The 16,724-nt window shown below is 47.9% G+C and overlaps 1 protein-coding gene across 7 annotated transcripts in view; it reads right to left on the reverse strand.

Annotated features, from left to right (window-relative positions):
- Efcab6 (EF-hand calcium binding domain 6) overlaps positions 1–16,724 on the reverse strand; it is a 187,389-nt gene that overhangs the window by 140,679 nt on the left and 29,986 nt on the right. For all 7 annotated transcript variants that reach the window (XM_087557480.1, XM_087557478.1, XM_087557481.1 and 4 more), the window contains 1 exon segment: positions 3,346–3,434. In XM_087557480.1, the coding sequence (XP_087413606.1) occupies positions 3,346–3,434 (89 nt within the window).

Genomic DNA, 16,724 nt, shown 5'->3' on the forward strand with positions numbered 1-16,724 from the left:
GGAATTCACTGTGATGCGGGGAGGAATTCACTGTGATGAGGACAGGAATTCACTGTGATGAGGACAGGAATTCACTGTGATGAGGACAGGAATTCACTGTGGTGTGGACAGGAATTCACTATGATGTGGACAGGAATTCACTATGGTGTGGACAGGAATTCACTATGGTGTGGACAGGAATTCACTGTGATGAGGACAGGAATTCACTGTGATGAGGACAGGAATTCACTATGGTGTGGACAGGAATTCACTATGGTGTGGACAGGAATTCACTATGGTGTGGACAGGAATTCACTGTGATATAGACAGGAATTCACTATGGTGTGGACAGGAATTCACTATGATGTGGATAGGAATTCACTTTGATGTAGACAGGAATTCACTATGATGTAGACAGGAATTCACTATGGTGTGGACAGGAATTCACTACGGTGTGGCCAATGCCCACAGAACTAAAGCCAACTGAACAGAAAGTATCCTCCTCTGGACTCCAATTCTTACTTTAGTTTGTCCTCTCTGAGGCATCCTACTCCTGACAGCACACCAATACATTTAAATGCCTCTATATATCTGACTTTTATCCAGCATTTTCATTGTGTTCCAGAGAAATGCTGTTCATGGCACATGACCTGCTGTAGCCTCGAGACGAGACTTGATCAGAATGCATGGCCTCCTACCATCAAGAGGACTCGGCTTCACAGAGTCAGACTCTTTTAAATCTAGTTTAAATCGTTAGCCTTTTATGGTTAAGAAAATAACTTAGGGTCCTTCTCATCTCAAATCATCAGTCTACGGTTTCATAGTAAGATACACACACAGATCAAACCATCAGTCTACGGTTTCATAGTAAGATACACACACAGATTTGTTTTCGGTTTTTCCAGCTCTTGAAGGTTTAGGGTTTGTTTTGTTGTTTTGTTTTTATTTGTTTCAGCTTTTCAAAACATCTTTTTAGTTTTTTTAAACAAAGAATATTTAAATAGGTCATGGTACCCCCAACAATATCATCCTATAAGTAGGTCAAGAGAATAGATATAGTCTGTATAGCACCAGTCCCTCTGAATGACTGGAAAGCACACAGTTGAATGACTTATTCAACATGGAACAGAGCACCGAGGCCTCCCACCCATGCACTATATATCAGTGTGTTTCTGGTACTGTGACAGAATACCCAAGTCTGGGAAATTTATAATGAAAAGAATTGTGTTTGGCTTATACTTAAGGAGCTGGTTTAAGAACTGGAAGGGCAGAGCTCAGGGTCTCTAATGAGGGCCTCGTGCTCTTTCAGTCGGTGGCAGAAGTGGAAGGACAGGATGTATGGAAGAGAAGACGTGTGCAGGAGCAGGCGCATGTGGAAGGACAGACAGGCATGTGTAGAAGAGCAGGCGTGTGTGCAGGAGCAGACACACATGGAAGAAGGACCCTGAGAGCACCCTGGCTCCACAGAAGCCACTCCTGGAGGTAAATGATCTCGTCCCATGAGAGTAAGACCCCACGAAGGTGAAAACATCCTTCCCACACCGTAGCTCCTACCCAGAAACCAACTGCTTTCCGTCAGGCCCCACCCCCAGCAATACCGACCAGTGAAGGAATTAAGGTTGACCACGTGAACTTCCGAGATCTGTCAGCACAGCTAGAGCTATCTCACTAGTGACTTTTTTACTGTGATTTAATGGGGGAAAGCCATAAAAATTTGTCTTTATGACTGGGGGTACAGCTCCATGGATAAAGAAAGCACTTGCCTAGCAGTGTGAGGCCTCTGGGGTTCAATCTCTTATTACCACAAAAAGAAAAAGAAGGGCCACTGGACCATTTGCACAGCTCAGTAGTGTTCAGCATAGGTGAGATGCTGTACAGAAGTCTTAAGGGCCACAGATCCTCACCACCCCCAGTTTTCCACTGCCCCCGGCTCCCCATCACCCCCCCTTCTTTCTGTTACACGGGTACTTGTACCTGAGCTGCAGGGGTCGAGGGAAAGGGAGTCAACTGTGACTCTGTAAGTGCACTACTGAAAGGTTCTAACTGCACAGGATCCCACCTGTTTTTATTTATGTGTATAAGTGTATATCCATGTGTGTCTATATGCCCATGAATGCAGAACCCATGGAGGCCAGAAGGTGGCTTTGGATTCCATGAAACGAGTTATAGGCAGTTATGAGCTGCCTGATATGAGTGCTGGGAACTGAGCTCAGGTCCTCTGAAAGAGCACTGTGGTGGTTTGAATAGGAATGGATCCCACAGATTCACGTGTTTGAATGATTGGCCACTATTAGGAGGTGTGGCCTTGTTGGAGGAAGTGTGTCACCGTGGGCGGGGCTTTGAGGTCTCTTAGTACTCAAGCTCCACCCAGTGTGGAACACAGTCCCCTTCTTCTGCCTATTGATCAGGATGTAGAACTCTCGGCTCCATCCCCAGCACCACGTCTGCCTGCACGCTGCCATGTTTCCCACCATGATGATTGTGAACTAAACCTCTGAACTGTAAGCCAGCCGCAATTAAATATTTCCCTTTATAAGAGTTGTCACGGTCGTGATGTCTCTCCACAGTAATAAAACCTTAACTAAGACAAGCAGCAAGGGCTCTGAAGCTGCTGAGTCATCTCTCCAGCCCCCAGATTTAATTATTGTAATTGTTTACCACGCTTCATAGAAAATGAGGCTTGTTCACAGAGTCAGAGAAGCAGTGCGGAGTTCCTTTCTGAAACAGTATTTCCTAAACTATAAACGAGAACCCAAAGCACTGCTGCTGGCAGAGGCACTGAAGGTTCTGTGGCAGCACCCACAGGCCGCAGCGAGCCAGTGAACCCCACCTCTGTGCTAAAATCCTGAAGCACTGAGGTGATCTTATGACACCTCTAGTATTCTGTCTCCATCCAAGGAAATACACTCGCTTTCCAATGAATGGCACAAAAATGTACCAAAGACAATGCGTCTCACATGTAGTATGAAAACCTGTTATTTCCAGATTTAAAATATATTGTACAAGGGATATTTTAAACGTGACGTTACCTGCTATGTTTATGTTTGATTACAGCCTTATTCTTCTTTCTAAATAAAGTTGTCCGAGGATTAGTTAAGTGTTACACAGAGAAGCTCTGCCTGTGTGTTTTCTATGGGGATGCAGATCAAGCCGAGCCTCGTGGTGCATGCCGAAAGCCCCAGCACCTGAGAGGCTGAGGATCATGAGATTAAGACCAGCATGGCACGCACGGCAAGTCTCAGTCTCAGAGAGAAAAGAAAGAGGTACAGACATGGATACAGATGTGTTACTAGGCCTGGCTCTAACGACCTGTGTTAATCATTTCAGATTTCAAATGTTAACGTGGTGAGAGAGAGAGAGACTTACCTCTTTATACCATTGATGTTTATATCAATTCCACCGAACCTGGAGAGGAATTCAAGGTACGGCACATTACCCAGGCTGGTGATCGGGATCTATGGTCAGATGGGAAGAATGACAACATGTTAGAGAGTTGAGACTCCAACCACAGACAGCACAGCAGGCTCCCCAGTCTGTAATGCCGGAATGCCGGAACTGCTAAGGGAACAGACACTGGTGGACATTTGTGAGTCCTTTCGGGGAGTCAAAACTGATACACGGCCTCAGGGAGCAAAGAACGAGGCTAGTCTGTGCCCAAGGAAAAGCCAGCATGGGTTTACGACACTACCAAACATCTGACCTGAGGTAAATCTAGCATTGACATATAAATCAAACAGAATCAGGGCAAACATTTCCTGTGCATATGTGGAACTGTTAGCTGTGGGAAGAGTGGAGACATTCATCTAGTTTCAAGGTAGAAAGTGCCACTGTTGAAAGCTACTTTCTAATAAATTTCTAACTGAGGTTCTTGATTTCTTGGGGAAGGGACTGTGTACCACAGTGTAGGTGGGGAGGTCAGAGGACAGCTGGGCAGAGTCAGGTTTTTTTCCACCATGTGTGTTCCGGAGGGTGAACTAGTTGTTAGGGTGATCGGTAAGCACCTTAAACTACTCCTGAGCCAGCCTGCTGGCCACACTGGGTCAAATGAGTTGGCATGAGTTATAGATTAAATAAAATGCTTTAATCAATCGAGATTGGCACTGCACTGTGATTACGTGAGAAGTTAGTCCTTGTTGTTAAGAATTATATGAAGAACTGTGAGACTATCAACTTCTCTGATGTCTGAAGACTTTTCCCCAGAAAACAAAATGTACTTCAGTGTGTTGAAGGCCGCACATGAAGATAGCAAGGACCTGCCATGAACGTCGATCAGAAGAATTAACCTCATGAAAACAGTGGCTGCACTCCGGAAAGTGACTTACAGAGTCAGGGCCACCCCTGTCAAAACTCCAGTGACATTCTTTACAGAAAGCCAAAAAAAAAAAAAACAACAAAAAAAAAAACCAAAACATCATATAAGAGACCCAAATTACACTGCACAGCCATGGCAACAAACCCTGCTGACATAAACACAGCCTACAACCAATAGGACAGTCTGAAGAACCCGGAAGGAAATCTACACACAGTCACTGGCCCCTTATTCTCAGCCAGGAGCACACACTGGAGAGATGTCAGCCTCCCCCAAACTCATGATGCTGAAAACACAGGACACCCAGAATCAGAAGACTGAGACTAGATCCCTGGCTTGCCCTGCACAAAAAAAAAAAAAAAAAAAAAAAAAAAAAAAAAAATTGGGGCACAGGCGAGGGCTTCCTAAAAATACCCGAAGCTCAGGGCCACAGCACACAGTTCAAAGCTTCTTTCAGCAGAGGGCCAATGGGCAGAGAGAAGCGGCAGGCACCGGTGGGAGAAAAGCTCTGCCAGCCAGCCAGCTGACAGGGAATTAGTATCCAGAGTCTATAAAGAACTTGAAAGATGGGGTTGGGGATTTAGCTCAGTGGTAGAGCGCTTGCCTAGCAAGCGCAAGGCCTGGGTTCGGTCCCCAGCTCCGAAAAAAAGAACCAAAAAAAAACCAAAAAAAAAAAAAAAAAAAAAACAAAACAAAAAACAAAAAAACAAAAAACAACAGGTATGAACGCACATGCAATTGGAAGCAGGGGATCCAGGAGCTATCTGGTCAACCATTCCAGGCCAAAACAGTGAGTTTCCTGATCAGTGAGATCCTGGTGCAAGGCAGTAAAGTGGAAAGCCAGGGAGGGAGACATCGACAGTTTGCTCTGGCCTCTGCATATGCATATGTGGGCGTGTACCTGCATACTAGCATGGACACACAGAGAGATGCACACACACACACACACACACACACACACACACACACACACACCACTAATTAAAATTTTAAGTGACATGGGTTTTTTGTTTTTGTTTTTGTTTTTTTTTTTTAAGCTCCACTGTTGTTTATAACCACTCTGGTCATAAAAAAATTTTAAAGGCTGATGGAAATTAGTGTAAGCATATGGAAATCAACATTCAGGGTGCTCGAAGAAACTAGAGACACAACTGCCATGTGACCCAGCTGTACCACTCCTGGGTGTGTAATGAAGGACCTTAAACCTGAACGCCACAGAGACAGTTAGACATCCGTGCTCATCGCTACACCGTTAATAATCAAGCTATGGACGCAGCCCACATGCCCATCAGCGGGTGAAGGGGGAAGTGTGGTGAACGTAGGCAATGGGGTTTTATTCAGCTCTGAAGAATGAAACTATGTCATTTTCAGAAAAAAGGATAGAACTGGAGGTCATCAGGTTACGTGAGGTAAGCCAGACGCAGGCAGACATAGCAAACATGCTTCCTCATGTATGCAGCTTAAACTTAAGAATAGAAGATACATCATTTCTCAGCCTTGCGGCTAAGATTACACATAAAAATAATACACGTGAAAGTAAAGGGAGGACTGCCAGGAAGAAGGAGGGATGGAAGGGAGGACTGCCTGGAAGAAGGGGGAGATGGAAGGGAGGACTGCAGGGAAGAAGGGGGAGATGGAAGGGAGGACTGCAGGGAAGAAGAGGGATGGAAGGGAGGACTGCAGGGACGAAGGGGGATGGAAGGGAGGACTGCAGGGAAGAAGGGGAGGATGGAAGGGAGGACTGCAGGGAAGAAGGGAGGATGGAAGGGAGGACTGCAGGGACGAAGGGGGATGGAAGGGAGGACTGCAGGGACGAAGGGGGATGGAAGGGAGGACTGCAGGGAAGAAGGGGGATGGAAGGGAAGACTGCAGGGAAGAAGGGAGGATGGAAGGGAGGACTGCAGGGACGAAGGGGGATGGAAGGGAGGACTGCAGGGAAGAAGGGAGGATGGAAGGGAGGACTGCAGGGACGAAGGGGGATGGAAGGGAGGACTGCAGGGAAGAAGGGGAGGATGGAAGGGAGGACTGCAGGGAAGAAGGGGAGATGGAAGGGAGGACTGCAGGGAAGAAGGGGGATGGAAGGGAGGACTGCAGAGAAGAAGGGGGATGGAAGGGAGGACTGCAGAGAAGAAGGGGAGATGGAAGGGAGGACTGCAGGGAAGAAGGGGGATGGAAGGGAGGACTGCAGGGATGAAGGGGGATGGAAGGGAGGACTGCAGAGAAGAAGGGGGATGGAAGGGAGGACTGCAGGGAAGAAGGGGAGATGGAAGGGAGGACTGCAGGGAAGAAGGGGGATGGAAGGGAGGACTGCAGAGAAGAAGGGGGATGGAAGGGAGGACTGCCTGGAAGAAGGGGAATATGGAAGGGAGGACTGCAGGGAAGAAGGGGGATATGGAAGGGAGGACTGCCTGGAAGAAGGGGGATGGAAGGGAGGACTGCAGGGAAGAAGGAGGATGGAAGAGAGGACTGCAGGGAAGAAGGGGGATGGAAGGGAGGACTGCAGGGACGAAGGGGGATGGAAGGGAGGACTGCAGAGAAGAAGGGGGATGGAAGGGAGGACTGCAGGGACGAAGGGGAGATGGAAGGGAGGACTGCAGGGAAGAAGGGGGATGGAAGGGAAGACTGCAGGGAAGAAGGGAGGATGGAAGGGAGGACTGCAGGGAAGAAGGAGTGGGGGTGTGTGAAAGCGTGATGGGCGGTAAACAAAAAAACTAGCACTACAAATATGTATGGAACAGCACAAGGTGAAGACCTTGTTTTGTACTGTAAATCTTTACTGATAAAAAAGTATGCCCTGGGCTAAGGAGGTCGCTCAGGGGTTAAGAGCATTGGCTACTCCTTCAGAGAACCCAGGATCAGTTCCCAGAACCCACAGGATGCCTCACCACCATCTGTAACACCAGTTCCAAGGAATCGAAAGCCCTCCTCTGGCCCCCACAAGCATTCCACACACATGGTACATATACGTACACACAGGCAAATAAATGCTCATACACATAAAAATAAATGTCTTTTTAAAATATGTACATTGTGCATGCCAAGTATATTGCTAGTGAGTGCATGTGTGCATGCGCGTGCACACACACACACACACACACACACACACACACACGCACGCAGAAGATCCCAGGAGAAGAAAGTGAAGGGCAGGCTGTGTCACAGACAGTTCAAAGAGGAGAGGCCTGAGGACTCCTGTGCCATGAGTGCTTTTATGGAAATTTTCTGTAAGTTCAGAATCATTTCTAATACAAAGTTGAACTTTTTAAAATGAAGATAATTGCCCAAGAAGGAATTACAGATCTAAAATTTATATAAGTATAGGGTCAATAAAAGTATATTCTTAAAGTCTCATACAGGTTCCTGTCACACAGCGTCCTTCACAGTTAAGGATTCCAAACTGAGTTGGTATTTACCTTGCCTTGAAGTGGCAAAGCCTAGCATGGTTATCTCAGTGTTCCCCAAAGGATACATTTCTCTTCCCAATTTAAAACATGTGTAACTAGGAAACGAGGCCAGAGGGATACGGGCTCACGGTGCGCCTGCAGAGAAGCTGGCCTGCACAGGCGGCACCTGTGACTGCTGCTCCGAGTGCTGTGTGTGCTGCCAGACATGACAGCAGCAGGTAGTTCAAAGCTTTCCTAGCATGACAGAAGATGGGAAGAACCTGTCAGACGTGTGGTTCAAGACTGGATGTTCCGGGTGATAAGATAAAAGAGAAAGGGGAGCTGGGGGCAGGGATCAGTAGGTAAAGTACTTACGAGGACCCAAGTTCAATCCCCAGAAGCCACATTTAGAAAGCTAAGTTTGGGGACAGGGTAGAGATGGGCTGGTCCTGGGACACAATGGCCAACCAGCCTGGCCAAGGAGGTAAGTTTCAGGCCAATAGGTGAGGCTGTATCTAACCACAGTGGGCAGTGCCTGAGAAACAGCATTTAAAACACACACACACACACACACACACACACACACACACACACACAGAGAGAGAGAGAGAGAGAGAGAGAGAGAGAGAGAGAGAGAGAGAGAGAATATAAAAGATGAGAGAAGACACTTGCCAGATTACCCCAATAAACAGGCCCAGGACAGCTTTCAGGGCTTGACTGGAGCCACCCTAAGCCACCTGCAGAGTCCTTTTCCACAGTTCTTGGCCACCCTGCATGGTGCTGCTGCCAGTCAGGGCCAGGAGTCTGAGACTCCAGAGCCTATTGTACATCCTATGACAGAGACGTCAATAATCTCAGAGTCCCTGAGAGCGCATTTCAGTTCTAACCGCAGATGCAGCCTGCCATGACTGGTGTCCAGAGCTAAGCTCCGTAGACAGAGACAGGAAGACCCCGCTCAGCACTGAGCTCTGCTCTAAGTATTTAAGACTCACCATCATCCACACACAAGTGGACTGCAGGAAGCAAGCTCTTAAGCTGGAGATGAGTGAGTTTCACAATCTGTGTCTAGCAGGCTGAGAATTCCCACAGCCTTGTTCTCTCAGTTAGAATACCACAGGGGCCGCACAGAGCTTAGTTCTCTGAAAGCCATTTGCTCACAAGACTTTTTTATTTCTTTAAATTACCTATGACTGGGCTGAAGAGATGGCTTACAGGGTAAAACGCTTGCTACACAAGCAAAAAGACCTGAGATCAGATCCCACGCCCTATGGAAAGACTAGGCACGGAAGCACGTACCTGGAACCCTGTGCCCAGGGGACAGAGGGACAGGCAGGTGGTGGGGCTTAGGAGTCAGTCGGTTTAGCCAATCAGCAAGTTTAGTGTTCAGTGAAAAGACCCTGTGGCCAAAAATAAGATGGGGAGCAATGGAAAAAGGCAGCCAAGGTCGAACTCCTGCCTCCACAGGCGGATGCAGATGCAACAAGAGGGGAGACCAGGTTCGTACTGAGAGACTCCTCAGGGAAACACAGAGCAGGTACCGCAAAGTCTAAGATGCCCAAACCTTAAATACCCTGATGTGGCTCTCCAAGACCACTAGAGCTTAAGTATGTACAGACAGCTTCCGGAACTCTGTTCTAACTCCTGGGGTAGATTACTATGAAGTTTTTTTACTGGTTTTATGTCTTTCCAGTTGTGCAACCAACTGAGGAGGAAGGGTGTCACCCCATGGACGAGTCACTCAGTTCATTCCCGGGACCTTGGCCCCCGTGAATGACCATGGGTCTGGAGGCTCCAGGTCCCGAGGAAGCCTGCCTGTTATTAGAGGGAGATAGCCAAGATCCACTCTTTAAAAGGTCTCCAGTGCCCAGTATCTTCTTCTGGAGATGGTTGCTTTTGAAAGCACGTCTAAGCTGTGCTTCCTGTACTTTTCTCCTCCTGCATTGCTGCTTAGCTTGGAGAGGCTGTCTCTATTGTCAAAAGACATCAGACTGTGGCTGTAAGGACAATAGAGAGATTTTTTTTGAGGCACCATTTCTCTGCGTAGCTCTGGCTGTCCTGGAACTGGCTCTGTAGACCAGGCTGGCCTCAAACTCAATCCACCTGCCTCTGCCTCCTGAGTGCTGGGATCAAAGGTGTGCGACACTACGCCTAACCAGAGATTGTATTTTAATTCTCCATTTAATATGAAGTGTTTGTCACATATCAGGCTTCAGAGGAAGCACCCAGTGTTTACAAGGGCAAACGGTCTTCATATGTCAGAAATATTCCCATGTTAGAGCCACCCCAACCTCAACAGGTCCCCAAGACAGTGAATCAGTGTTCATGGTGGCCGTATTCACAAACATCAGAGGGCAGAAACAACCTGAAGACCCCAAAGGCTGGAGGCTTTGGCACATCCACACGTGGGGCCCAGCAGACAGCCTCGGAAGGATGCCAGTGCTGCCCAGCACAGGGGAGCTCTAATCATGCTAATGAAAGCAGCCCTTTTACGGAAGCACACACAGGCTGTGGGCACGCATGGGCTGTGGCTTAGTTAGGGTTTCCATTGCTGTGAGCAGACACCACAACCAAGGCAAGTCTTGTAAAGGACATTTAATTGGGGCTGTCTTTCAGGTTCAGAGATTCAGGCAGGAAGCATGGCAGCATCCAGGCAGACACAGTGCTGGAGAAGGAGCTGATAGTTCTATATCTGGTTCTGAAGGCCACTAGGAGAAGACTACTGTCTTCCAGGCAACTAGGAAGAAGGTCTCAAAGCCCACCCTCACGGTGACACACTTCCTCCAATGAGAACACACCTACTCCCATAAGGACAAACCTCCTAATAGTGCCACTCCCTGGCCAAACACATTCAAACCACTACAGGCTGTGATCCCATTTATATGATAAACGGTCCACGTTGACAGGTAGGGGTCACACACTCCTTTTAAGCCCAGTACCAGGCAGGCAGGGGCAGGCAGAAAGTCAAGGTCAGCTGCATCTCCTCAGTGAGTTCCGGGCACGCTGGGATTGCACACTGAGCCACTGGCAAAGAGGAAAAAAGAAGAAAGGAAGGAGGAAAATAAACAAACACGCAAACAATTGGCATCTCCAGTGTCAATGAGTGGATGAGTCGCTCCCCGTAGATGAAGGGGTGGGGAGGACGAGTCCAAATGAGCATGGGCTCGTTAGCTATTCAGGGCATATACATTCGATCTTAGTTAAGCTGCTATTAAAAATGTTGACAGCCACCAGTCTCTCTGGCTCAGCATGCGACGCCCTCTGCTGTCAGGTTGCTGCAAGAAGACTGAGAAAAATTGGGGCAACCTCCAAAACCAGGAGGAGGTGGGGAGAGGAGCCGGGTAACAGAAAGGCTGAGCAAAGAAATGAGCAAAGGATGACGGAGTCCGGACTCCTCACTCATGGAGCAGGCAGCGATGACACTGGGAAAGGAGAGGCAGGTGCCCCCTAGAATGCTGGCAGAGAACTGAAGGCACAGACAGGCTTGAACAGTGGGCTTTGTGTGACACAGAAGTGGAGCTACTGTCAGTGTGTGAACCATGAACTCCTAGAGCTGTGCTCACAGAGAAGGTTCTAGTGACGGCTCTCAGTGATGTGAGCAATCCCTGCCTAGACCCTGGCCCCTGGCATCCTCCTCCACTCACACACAATTAGCAGAGCTCTAGAGAGGCCCGCTCTAGCATCTCTTGATCTGAGACCCTGAGAATCACCCGATTCTAGGACTCAGGCAAGGGGGATACAGAAAGCAAGCAAATCCTCATAGAAATGGAGTTGTGTCCAAGGCTGTGGGAAGCGGACTAGAGGGGCTCCTGCTGGCCGCACGGGGGTGATTTAAACACTGGGGTGAATTAAATAATGATTCATAACCCACTTACAAGGAGACCGCGAGTCCCTGTGAATATGTAAACAGTGAGTGAACAGATTGAAAGTCAGATGAGAAAAGGAATATTTACTCCTCTCCAAGTTTCCCTCATGGAATATTAACTACAAAGTGCACACCCCGGAAAGCCTGACAGATTTCCCTTCTGAAGTGGCCAAGGCAAGCGTCAGCAGCTCCGGGCACCATGGAATCAGGGTATCCTAAGCAGAGCACAAGGTTGCTAGACGCATAGGTAGAGATGCTGCCAGCACATGCTCCCGAGGACGCCCCAGGCAAACCCACAGGGGGGCTCCTTCAACAGCAGAAGGCAGAGCCAGGGAAGACAAGGGAGCTGACTCACACTGACAGGGACCAAATGGGACCCCGAACCAAGGGCAGGGTCTCACCGTGACCCAGACCTACAGAGTGGGCGTGGGGCCAATGCACTGTTGTCTGAGGCTTGCCTGGGAGTGGTGAGGCAAGGCGGGGCTGTGGCTGATGTGGGGACAACACCCTGGTTTGAAGGAAATCCATAGCACGGTGCCTGCCGGTAACAACACAACTTCTCAGATGGCTTAGGAAAAAGGTATTCTCTGTGTTCTACACTAACTTGCCTATGACTCCGCTTTCAAAACACAAGGCCGTGACAGTGGCAGAACAGCAGTGGGAAAGCAGGTTTTAGAGGGGGTTGAAACCTAGAAGGGGCAGGAGGTAGGGAGGGGGCGGGATAGAGCTTCCAGTTCTCAATGGTGTTCTTCAGGCCAGGTCAAAGTAGCACAGGTTACCTAAAACCCAAGGGGGGGGGGGGCAGCCTTATTCTGCTAAATGCACAGTGTGTCGAACTGCTCTTGAAATTTGTAACCTAAACCCACAAATTAGTGCAGTTCCCAGACCTCATCAGTGACATTTCCCTGTGCAGTAGATGGTGGGCAAGGCCCCCATGATCAGTCAAAGTGGACAGAGTAAATGCCATTGGATGTTCATCCACAAATGGCACATCTATATCACACATGTACATGCACATGCACGTACAATATGCACACATTCCCATATATACACAACATATACACATATGAACACATACATGTGCACATACACACAGGTACATACACAGATATGCACAATAGGTACATGTGCGCACGCGCGCAAACACACACACACACACACACACACACACACACACACACACACACACACACACACAGCTCAAAGGCCATAGTGGAAGAGGGGAATGGATGGAAAGTTCCTGAGAACCAGAGGTTAGAGAGGAGCAGAGCAGAGCAGAGCGGGGTCTTCTGAACATGACAGGTCCACTGTGCTCAGGAACTTACAGCAGCATGACGGAAGCCCAACACCTGCCCGTGATCGAGCCAGCCAACATTCCAGCATGGAGGAGGATGGGCCTCACGAGCCCCCAGCCCCAGATGAGGGCCAGTCTGTGGCACACGGGGAAGGAGAGACAGGTCGCAGGTCACCCATGGTCCAGTGGACAGTTACACCCAGGAGTATGGCCATTAGAAGATGGGAGGACGTGAAGTTTGAGATTGGTGGATCTGGGAGGAGTTGGGGAGAAGTAAGTGTGGGTGTTATCAAAATACATTATGTACATAATAAATTCCCAAATAATTAATAAAATAGTATATTTAGAAAGACAGAAAGCTCTGTCTTTCTGGCCTGTGAGACCAATATGCAGAAGCAAAACCTACCACAGCACCTAAGGAGGGGGTGGCGGGAAGACACCCACCCTCTGACTGCAAGATCAGTCCACGTTGTCAAGCTGACCTCAGGAACCACGCGTGCACAAACGTCAGAGCAGTCCAGCTGAACATCGAAGATCTAAACTAGGGTATGAGCTCTGCCCTGTGCAGGCAGGACAGACGGACATGCAGGCAAGACAGAGGGATGCACAGAAGCCAGAGGCTCCACAGCACATGTGGCTGCTGAGTACTGGGGATGTGGCCAATGAAAGTGACTAACTGCGTTTCATTTTATTAGTGCTAATTAACCTGAATTTCAAAAACCCCATTGGCTCTGTTATTGAGCAATGTCTTGTGTTTGAAAAACTGGGGATGTTAATCTAATGTTTCAAGCCTAAATGTCAGAGTCAGTCAGGTCTGCGACACTGTGGTGAGCTGTGGGTGCTCACCATGTTTAAAGACTTCAGATGTTAAAAGAGGGTACAATACAAATAATTTCATACGAACAGTGATGACAGTGAAACACAATAGCATTTGTGATTGAATAAAACCATTATTAAAATTAATTCCTGGGCCAGCAACATGGATTGGGAGTAAGTGGGGCTTGTTGCCAAGACTGGCAACCTGAGTTCAATTCCTAGGATTCACATGGTAGAAGAAAAGAACTGACACCCACGGTTGTCCACTGACCTCCACATGACACACAGACACAGACACACACACACAGACACACAGACACACAGACACACACACACACACACACATAAGAAGTGAAGTTAATTTTAGCCCATTATTCACCATTTAAAGTAAATGCTAGAAAGTTTACCTGTAAGGCTCACATAGTATTTCACTGGAGAAATCTGGTCTATGTCATTACCCAAACATACTTGAATATGGGCAACCATGACATATAACCCTTCTCAACAGATGAGCCCATCCGCAGGGGCAACTGGGGGATAAGCAACATGTTAGGCTTCAGGGAAGGACTGGAGAGCAGCTCTTTCCACTGTGTTTAAGGAAGTAAAAGGCAAACAGAAGAGGGAACTCTAAACAAGCAGAAGAGAGAGGCCAAATGAAATGCTGGATGTTAAAACACAATGTCTAGTGCTGGAGAGATGGCTCAGTGGTTAAAAGCACTGACTGCTCAGGAGTCCTGAGTTAAATTCTCAGCAACCACATGGTGGCTCACAACCATCTGTAATGGGATCTGATGCCCTCTTCTGGTGTGTCTGAAGACAGCTATGGTGTACTCATATATAAAATAAATAAATATTTAAAAGAACAAACAAACAAAAACACAATGTCTAAAGTTGCAGCCTCAGAAGATGATGGACCAATAGAAACGAGGGGAGGGGAGGGAAAACCTAGTAGATTCAGGAATTGGTAGATGCCTGATATCCACTCCGAAAAATGCAGAGAATGTAATGTTTTAGAAACAGAGATCTGTGGGGGCCCACAGGGACAATACCAAAGGCCTGAAAGAAGACAGGGCTAAACATATCTCCGACTAAAAACGGTTGAGCACTTCCTGAAAGGACCGAGGAAGAACCATGAGAGCTGCACAAGGAGAGACAAAAGCCCCAACACTCAACAGCCATGGCTTCCAGCTCGCTATGTAGCCTAGGCTAGGCTGGAATTTGAGATCTTCTTGCCTTAGTTTCCCTAGTGTTGGGGTTACAGTGTGTTCTACCACACACTCTAAATTGAGCGATTTTTTTTAAAGTCAGTGGGAGAAATGTGATGAACTCCTGAGGCTGAAACAAGAACTGGTAACATGTACTGTCCACTGAACTTCTATGTTTGTAACCTCATCCCCCTAGGTTAACATGTGCAAATCCACCTGGGAGAGCTGCAGACATCAAATTCTAAAATGAAATCTGCTTTTAAAAGCTCCACCATAGCATGAAGCCAGACTATGATTAAAAATGAAAGAGGAGGGCTGGAGAGATGGCTCAGCGGTTAAGAGCACTGACTGCTCTTCCAGAGGCCCTGAGTTCAATTCCCAGCAACCACATGGTGGCTCACAACCGTCTGTGATGAGATCTGATGCCCTCTTCTGGTGTGTCTGAAGACAGCTACAGTGTACTTCTATATAATAAATAAAATAAATATTTAACAAAAAGAATAAAGGAGGAAAGTGTGATTACATGTGTGTGGGTGCACATGTGCAAAGTGTGATTACATGTGTGTGGGTGCACATGTGCATAAGTTCAGTCCTTCGAATGCTCCCTATATCCCAGCTAAGTCCCCACTCTTGTTGTGATCCTCACAGACTTACTAGTGTTGAACACCCACTGACTTTACCTTCCTTTCCTTATGGCCCTGAGGGCTTGAATCAGAAATCTTTTACTCTTGCCACTCTCCTGGTTGGGGTACTCTAGGGACTGCCTTGGGCCTCACCATGTGTATGCCTCCCCAGGCCCTGGCATCCCCCGCAGCTGCACACCGTCCACAATGACCTTCCTTTCTGTACCATTTCACTGACATCTGCCCCAAACTCAATGGCAGAGAAGTCAACTGTCTCTCCCAGGCAGGCTTCGTAGAGTGCCAACCTCAGTAACAGGAAGTCGGCTCCCTGTAAGTCCAGTTGTCCCAGGCCTTATTAAACGCCATGTCTCCTGAGCTATGAGACCCTCAAGGGTGGTCAGGCCTCCCTCCATATGTGCCCCACCCCAGCCCGTGCCGTGCTGCAGTACATAGTAGATGCCCCTTAACCTACGCGTTTCTTACATTTTTAAAATTTTATTTATTGTGTGCATACATTCACGTGCATGTTGTGTGTATGTGTGTGTATGTACATGTGCACACATATGCAAAGCCTCCTCTATCATTGGCTGGCCAGAGAGCCTCTAGATCTGCCTGTCCCTACCCCTCCCTTCATTCCCACGACTGGCTACAGATGTATAGGACTGTGCCCATTTATTTGTGGCTCTGGGGACCCAAACTCGGATCCTCTTGTTTGCACAGCAGCCACTGGACCCTCTAAAGCACCTGCTCACCCTGGAAGGTTGTGACATCCCCACCTAGCAGATGACCTCAGGACGCCTCGACCACCAGACTACGTGGGAAACATTGCAAAGTTTGATATGAGAACAAGGGCTGAAATACATTCTAAAATACAAATTGAGGGGCTTGGGACTTACCAAAGCATACTGCTCCTGCAGAGAACCCCAATTTTGTTTCTAGCACCCATATCGGGTGGCTCACCCACCTGTAACTGCAGAGAATCTGATGCTCTCTTCTGACCTCTACAGGTACTGCCCTCATATGCAATATAAACACACACACACACACACACACACACACACACACACACACACACACACACACACACTCAAACACACATAGTTTAAAAAATATTTAAGCTGGTTCTGGACGTGCATGCCATGAATCTCAGCACTTGAGAGGCAGAGGCAGATAGATCTCTGTGAGTTTGAGGACACTACTGGTCTACATGGTGAGTTCCAGAACAGCCAGAGATACATAGTGAGATCCTCTCT

Source organism: Rattus norvegicus, chromosome 7 (genome assembly GCF_021556685.1).
Source record: "Rattus norvegicus strain SHRSP/BbbUtx chromosome 7, alternate assembly SHRSP_T2T, whole genome shotgun sequence".
Classification (NCBI taxonomy): Eukaryota; Metazoa; Chordata; class Mammalia; order Rodentia; family Muridae; genus Rattus; species Rattus norvegicus.